The 7933-nt window shown below is 59.2% G+C and overlaps 1 protein-coding gene across 1 annotated transcript; it reads left to right on the forward strand.

The window, feature by feature from the left end:
- Positions 1-2118: 2118 nt before the first annotated feature.
- Positions 2119-4410, forward strand: FAM43A (family with sequence similarity 43 member A). Its single transcript, XM_088669371.1, has one exon. The coding sequence runs from the start codon at positions 2267-2269 to the stop codon at positions 3653-3655; it is 1389 nt and encodes a 462-aa protein (XP_088525497.1). The 5' UTR covers positions 2119-2266; the 3' UTR covers positions 3656-4410.
- The last annotated feature ends 3523 nt before the right edge of the window (positions 4411-7933 follow it).

The following is a 7933-nucleotide window of genomic DNA, read 5'->3' on the forward strand; positions in this document are numbered from 1 at the left end:
TGCTTAAAGACCTCCAAAGAAGGAGACTCCACCACACTCCTTGGTAGCAAATTCCACTGCCGAACAGCTCTTACTGTCAGGAAGTTCTTCCTAATGTTTAGGTGGAATCTTCTCTCTTGTAGTTTGAATCCATTACTCCGTGTCCGCTTCTCTGGAGAAGCAGAAAACAATCTTTCTCCCTCCTCTATATGGCATCCGTTAATATATTTGAACATGGCTATCATATCACCCCTTAACCTTCTCTTCTCCAGGCTAAACATGCCCAGCTCCCTAAGCCATTCCTCATAAGGCATCGTTTCCAGGCCTTTGACCATTTTGGTTGCCCTCCTCTGGACACGCTCCAGGATGGTATAAGGGGAAAAACTCAGCATTTGGGGCAGCAAAAACTTGAGCAGATTGTAAGGAGTTCTCCAAACTGAGTGAATGGGCAACAACATGGCTTTGCTTTTGCTTTTGTTCTTGTTTTCATTTTGTACGGTACTTCATGGTTTTATTGATGTGTATTTTGTGCTGTGCCCTAACCCTGAGATCTTCAGATGAAGGGCAGGAGACATATTTAAGAAGTGATAAGTGTCAAGTGATGGAGGCAAAGAATCCTGACCTCAGATATGCACAGATAGGGTCTGTGGTGGCAGCAGCTGACCGATAGAGGGATCTTGGGGCTGTGAAAGAGATCTGTGAAGCCAAGGAGCTGGAGAGGCAGCTGGAATCTCTCTTGGGAAGCAGCTCCTCAGGGTTTCAGGCCGGAGACTCTCCCAAGCCCTCCTGAGGAGGCTGCCAGGGATGGAGCCACCAACCTTCTGCATGCCAAGCAGGTTCTCTGCCATAGAACTACGGCCCTTGCCAGCAGACCTAACAGAAGAAAATGCTCCTTGACACATCGCCTAAATGTGAAGCCGTACCAAACCATGCTCTCCCGATGGCTTAAAAGGAGAGGGACATTAATCATTGGGACAGCTCTGTGCAACCTCCATCTTCCGCAGCAGTCTACCCCTCAGTCAGCCCTGGCAAGGGGAGCAGCAGCCAGAGGGAGCTTCTGCTTGTGGGAGACGGGAAAGCCCCCAGGCTATCCTGAGTGAGGCCTCCGTGTGCTAGCGCAAGGCCCCAGAGACCCCTTGTCATTGTCAAGACGCTGGGGTGCTCCCTGGCTGGACCCTTTGGCCAGAGAGATGCGACATTCTTCACACATCAGGGGCATAAAAAGACAGCGTGGAAGAGTGGTTACAGTGTCAGACTACTGGGACCTGGGGGACCTGGGTTCAAGTGGCCACTTCAGCCATGAAACTCTCCTGCCTGACCTTGGGAGCCTGCCTCTCTCAGCCTAAGCTACCTCACAGACAGGGCTGTTGTTGTGAGGATTAAACGGGAAGAGAGAGAGAGAGAGAGAGACCCTGGACCGTGAGCTCTGAGCTCCTTGGACAGGGGGGGAAACTGGGACATAAATGCAGTAAAATGGAAAGAAATGAATAGAAAACAGGACCCGGGAGCTCCATTTCCTAGCATGGTTAGAGATTGGGGGGGGGGGGATTTCCTGTTTGCTATCCAGTTTCTCCCCGTTTCCGTATTGCGCCCAGTCCTCCGGCTCGCTCGTTGCCCCCCCCATCGCCCCCCTCTGGGATTTTGCCCGAATTCGCCCCTTTGCATCGCGGTTCTTTCGTGCCGCTGCTTTCCCACTGCGCCCCGTCCTTTGCTCTTTCTACGGCTGCCCAGCAGAGGATGCGAGCTGCGGGGGCGGAGAGGAAGCAACCCGCAAACGCAGCCGGGAACGACAGCGAAGCCTCCCCCCTCCGCGGGTCGCCTTTCCTCTGCGGGGCGTCGCTCCCTCCTCCTTGAGCGCCCCCTTTTCCACCGAGGCGTCGATCCGGAGCCGCCGCACGCGCATCTCCCCGCCAGGGGCCCGTCCTTCCCTCCCTCCCGAGCGCGCTCCTCGGCCGGGAAAAGAGGAGGGCAGCGGCGACGGACGGGGCTCCTCCTGCCTCCGCTCAGTCCCTCCCTCCGCTTCCGTCGGCGCCGCCTCCGCTCCTCCCCGGCGGGGCTGCTGGGCGCCGCCGGCCTATATTTAGCGGCGCGGCCGCCCGCGCGGAGCCCCCGAGCAGCGGCCGCGGTCGGGATGTGAAGCGCGCTGCGGCGGCGGCGGTGATGGAGACGGAGCGGCTGCGAGTCGGGCAGCGGCGGTGGCGCGGCGAGGGGAGGCGGGCGCGCGCGCCGATGCGGCGGTGGCAGGCGGGGGGCCCGTGCCCGGCTGTCCCCCTCGGGCGCCGTCGGGATGCGCGGGCGGCCGGGGCTGCGGCGGGCGCCTCCAGCTGAGGAGCAGCAGCAGCAGCAGCAGCGCCCCGGGCCGGCCGCGCCGTCGGGTGGCGACGCCATGCTGCCCTGGAAGAGGCACAAGTTCGAGCTGCTGGCCGTGGAAGAGGAGCAGCTGACGCAGCAGCGCAAGAAGACGCAGCAGAAGCACCGGCGGCATCCTCCGCCGCCTCCTCCGCCAACCGCGCCGGGCCCGCCGTCGGGGAAGGGCAAGGGCAGCTACTGCGCGGCGGGCGCGGGGAGCCTGCCCTGCTCGGCGGCGCTGGGCTCGCTGGCTCGCGCGTGCCCGCCCGAGGGCGCCCTCAGCAGGATGGGCAACCTGTTCCGCTGCAAGCGCAAGAAGTTCCGCGTGAGCAGCGAGGCGCCCACCTACACGGTGCTCTACCTGGGCAACGCCACCACGCTGCAGGCCAAGGGCGACGGCTGCACGGACGTGGCGGTGGGCAAGATCTGGGCCAAGAGCGAGGCCGGGCGCCACGGCACCAAGATGAAACTGACCATCGGGCCGCAGGGCATCCGTATGGCGCCCGCCGCGCCCTCCGAGGCGGCCTCTCGCCCGGGCCACCTGTACCTGCTGCACCGCGTCACCTACTGCGTGGCTGACCCGCGCCTGCCGCGACTCTTCGCCTGGATCTACCGGCACGAGGTGAAGCACAAGGCCGTGCTGCTGCGCTGCCACGCCGTGCTCGTGTCCAAGGCCGAGAAGGCGCGCGCCATGGCGCTGCTCCTCTACCAGACGTCGGCGGCGGCGCTGGCCGAGTTCCGCCGCCTGAAGAAGCGCGCCGACGCGCGGCACCAGCAGCTGCAGCAGGCGGGTGCGGCGGCCGACGGTGCCATCCCGCTGGTGCCGCTGCGCAAGCTGCTCCTGCACGGCCCGGGCTGCTGCTACAAGCCGCCCGTCGAGCGCAGCCGCAGCGCGCCCAAGCTGGGCTCCATCACCGAGGACGCGCTAGGCGAGGAGCTGGAGGAGCGCGCCGCCGGCCTGCGCGGCGCAGGAGGCCTCGCCAACGGAGGCGGCCCCGACGGCGAGGACGACGAGGGAGACGACGAGGAGGGCGACTGCGACGACGACGAGCTGCTGGCGCCGCTGGGCGACTGCAACGACGACGAGGACGACGGCGCGGACGCGGCGCCCAGCCTGGGGCAGCTCATCTGCGGCCTGGGCGAGCTGGCCATCGGCAACGACGTGGCGCTGCTGCGCGCCGACCTGCGCGTCACCAGGCTCCTCTCGGGCGAGAGCACCGGCAGCGAGTCGTCCATCGAGAGCAACGGCCACGACGGAGGGTCCCCGCCGCCGCCGCTCCAGCCGTGCCGCGGACCAGACAGCCCCGAGCCCGGAGACAGCGGCTGACGGAGCCGTCGGAGGGGCGGCCAGCGGGAGGCAGGGGAGGCTCCGCCGAGGCGCCAAGCCGCAGGGACGACGGGTCACGCTTCCCGGCGCCCTCCCCGCTCGCCCCCTCCAGGTGGGACCCTCTCTTGCCCCCCGGGGCCACCACGGGAGCCTCCCCCTCGAGGCAGAAACCGCAGAAGGAGCGAGCGCGCCCCGGCACATATCCTCCTCGGCCCGGCGGCCGGTCTTCGGGGAAGGAGCCCTGTCCGGCTGCCCGCTCGCCGGTAGGACCACCCGCTCCCGAATGGTGTGATGACGCCCCAGCTTCTCGGGACCCCCCAGACTTGCCAAATGCTTTTCCGTAACCCTGGGGGTGGGGGAGGGGTGTGTCTTGTTTACAGATCCCGAAGGGGGGAGGGGGGGTCTTCATCCCTCCTTCCCTGCTTGCCTCTCTCCTTCTCTCCTTCCTTTTTTTGAGAAAAAAAGTGTGTCTCCCTCCATGGTTCCTTCCATTCCATGCTGTGTTAAGAGATTATTATCATTTTTTTGCACTGTGGTGAAGATCATGGAGACCTTTTTGGGTGGTTGTTTTTTTAAATTATGAGGTTTGACGAATATTTTTCCCCCCCCACAAATCCATTTTCTTCTCCAGTCTCAGTGTTTCTATAGATATGTATAGATATATTATAATTATTATTATATCTTTTGCTGTGCAAAAGGAAACTGTACATGTGGATGTTCACTTCAACCCATAGAAAACACAAATGTATATCTAATACATTTAGTTGCTGTTGTTATTTTTCTTAATTTCTGGAGCAGGAGCCTGGCTTCCTTGGTTGGTTTTGCTCCCCGTATTTCGGGATGTTCACAGTGGAAGCTGCTGCTGCCAGCTGAGCAGGAGGCTGCCCCCATGGCTCTCCCCCAGGACTGCATGGTGCTGGTCAGGTACTTTGTGCCCCCCCAGTCACATCTTCTTTGGCTAGAGCTGCGTGGCATTCCTTGGTATCCTGGAGGGAGAGATGTGGGAAGGGCCAACAGGCTCTTTATGGCTCAGCCCTCCCCACCTTCCAATATCCAGCCAAGCAAGGATCTCTGGGCCCAACTAGATGGGGAGATTCACCACTGCCCCCCCCCCGCACCCTTCTCTTGCCATCCAAAAGCAGGTGGGTGTTTGTGCTTGTAACTGCACAAGGAGGAGGGTTGAGAAGCTTGCCCTCCGAAACCTCCTCTTGGCGCTGGCAGGGCAGAGAGAAGCAGGTGCCAGGGTTTTACCTGCCCTTCCTTCCTTCCCCAGCTGGTTCAACAGCAGCTGAAAGTGGTGGCTGGGTTCAGTAGGGGACGTGGTAGGGGGCAGGGTTTAGCTGCTTGGCTAAACCCCACCACCCCCCTCTCCAGGGCTGCTGCCCAATCCCATTTGCAAAGCACTGAGAGTCAGGGGTCCCACCTCACAGGCTTAGCGCCAAGAGTCCCATCCTCTTGGGAAATGCTTTCAGCAGCAGGGGAGGGACCTCTGCATGCCCTGGCCCTCCCAGCCGCCCTCTGGAGCAGCAGAGCACCTTTGCACATGCTCAAGACACTCTCTGCCCACCCAGGCCAGGGCAGCAGGCAGGACAGCAGCTCTGCCCAGGGCCATGGGGCTTTGGGGGCTGCTCATTGACATCCCTGCTTATCTCACCGTTGTTGTTGTTGCTGCTGCCTCCTCCTCCTGCCTCCTGCCTCCTCCTCCGTGATGCTACAAGAAAGGGTTCATGGGGTGCCCCACTTTTTGGCCCCCTGGGAATTGTCCCACCACCTCCCCCCTTGGGCAGCCTGCCTGGCTGCTCCCCTCTCCCAGGCAGGCCTTGCAGTCTCCTTCCTCCACCAGGACTGGCTCAGTCTCATTTTGCAGGTTCGGTGGCCAGCCCTGGAATGGTCTGCTTCGGGCTGCATCTCAAGCAACAGCTGGGACTGATTTTATTCACTCTCTTGCACTCCTATTCTGCCACCATCTTGCAAGGAGCGGAGGGTCACATACCGTGCAGGATCTTTGCCTCCACCCCATTTTATTCTACAACAACCCTGCGAGGTAGACCTGGCTGAGAGGTAGTTTCCTTGGCTTGCTTTTATTGCAGAAGCAGAATGCCCCCGGGCTAGGCCTGGTGGGCTTCCTTGGTGATCAACTCTGGAAGGGTAAGAGCAATCTAGAAAGGGAAAGGGGTGGCCTCTCCCTCGCTGGAGCTCTTCAGGCCCAACCTGGGCAGCTGCCCTGACCCAGACAGCCTCCTTTGCACAGAGTCCCTGGGGAAGATGTCCTCCAAGGCCCTCTCCGCTTCCAAGAGAGAGGGTAGAGGGGGGTGGGCTTTGAGCCCAGGCCTCCCCCATATAAGGCCAGGACTCCACTTCCTCCCGAGCACACAGCCTCAGGGGTTTAGACCCTACACCAGTGATGGCGAACCTATGACACGCATGTCAGCACTGACACGCATAGCCATTTTTGGTGACATGCTGCCGCATGCTGAGACCTCACTTCTGGCCACTGGCGGAATGCCGCTGGCCCAACCCGAGCCCACCTCCCCAGCAGCAGACCCGTTGGAAGAAGGCCTGAGTCCAGAGTCCCACTGGGAAAGACCTCTGGGTTTTGCCTTATTTTTTTCCATTTTAAAATATTTTTTAATTTTATTTTAAAAAAAACTTTAATGATTTCCCCCCTCTCCTTTTTCCTTTTTTTAAAGGGGAAACAATTATACATTTTTGTTATTTAAACTATAAATATCGCGAAATAATGGTTTTTTTTCTCGAAGTGACACACCACCCGAGTTATGCTCGTTTTTTTGGTGGATTTTGACACATCAAGCTCAAAAGGTTGCCCATCACTGCCCTACACGGCAGGAGGGGTGCAGAATCAGGACGTACCACACTGACCAGGAGCTGAAAGTTTTGAATTTCATAAGAAAGTAGCTCAGAAATGCTCCCTTTGCAGGCAAAGCAGCTCCAGTGACAAAAGCCCATGATTAATTCAAGATCCTAGTCCTGTGGGATTACGGCTGCCGCCTCCTCCAAGCTCTGGCAGGGGCATGTTCAAAGTGCACCAAGGGGGACAGCAACAGGCAGGTGGGGCTGTTTGTGGAGCACCCCCCCCCCCAATATAACAGATCCAGGGAAGGGGGACTCCCTCCCAGTTCCTCTTGCTCAATGGGGATTGCCTTGGACAGCAGCTCTTAGTAGGGAGAGGGGTCCCTTTCTCCCCCTCCGCCAAGCTGATTCCTCAGCTCAAACATACCTGGCAAGGGAGAGGGAGTTGCAGGGATCCTCTGGGGCTGGTGAGCCGGTAGAGAAAGTCTCTGGGTAGCAGGTTCCCCCCCTGAACGGGCTTCTGTCTTTTTTGGCACCTGCTCAAGAGTCAAACTTTCCTCCCTCCCTCTTCGCTCCCCCCCCCCAAAGAGCTTGGGCTGCTTCATTGCCTCTCATTGGGGAGCAGAAGTGGGGAGCAGGCAGCTCCTGGCGCAAGACGGCTGTGTAAATGTCAGGAATTGGGGTCCCTGGTTTTCCATCCTCCTTGCAGTTCTGCCTCCCACCAGTGATTCAAACTAAACAGGATGGGCCCTCCATGGAGGCAGAATCTGCAAGAAATGGGACTGAGCGGCTGCCCTGTGGCGAGAGGGGCTCTGTGGTGGCTACTTGCACCCACCTGGGATTTCCCCCAAGCTCTTCTGCTCTTGCCTGCATGAGGCAGAGACTCCCATCAGCTGGTGATGTGTGGTGAGCCTCCTCGTGAGCAGGGCAAGTTCATCAGCTCCCCTGGGCTTCTCTTAGAATCATAGAATCCTAGAGTTGGAAGAGACCACAAGGGCCATCCAGTCCAACCCCCTGCCAAGCAGGAAACACCATCAAAGCATTCTTGGCATATGCCTGTCAAGCCTCTGCTTAAAGACCTCCAAAGAAGGAGACTCCACCACACTCCTTGGCAGCATATTCCACTGTCGAACAGCTCTTACTGTCAGGAAGTTCTTCCTAATGTTTAGGTGGAATCTTCTTTCTTGTAGTTTGAATCCATTGCTCCGTGTCCGCTTCTCTGGAGCAGCAGAAAACAATCTTTCACCCTCCTCTATATGACATCCTTTTTATATATTTGAACATGGCTATCATATCACTCCTTCTCCCAGGCCACCAGCAAGAAACTACTTCCTAAGTCACCGAGACCCAGGGGTGCCTCTTGGAAGAAGGGTATAGAGGAGGCAACCCCAAGACGTGTGTCACCAGGGTGAGTCCTGGGCAGTCCTGGCGAGCCCCACTTGGCACCCACACACCTCTGGCTTCCAG

The sequence above is a fragment of the Zootoca vivipara genome, chromosome 5 (genome assembly GCF_965207765.1).
Source record: "Zootoca vivipara chromosome 5, rZooViv2.hap1.1, whole genome shotgun sequence".
Lineage (NCBI taxonomy): Eukaryota > Metazoa > Chordata > Lepidosauria > Squamata > Lacertidae > Zootoca > Zootoca vivipara.

Bases quoted from the DNA above. Each gene is read 5' to 3' on its own strand.
- FAM43A (XM_088669371.1), top strand. From the start codon at position 2,267: ATGCGCGGGCGGCCGGGGCTGCGGCGGGCGCCTCCAGCTGAGGAGCAG.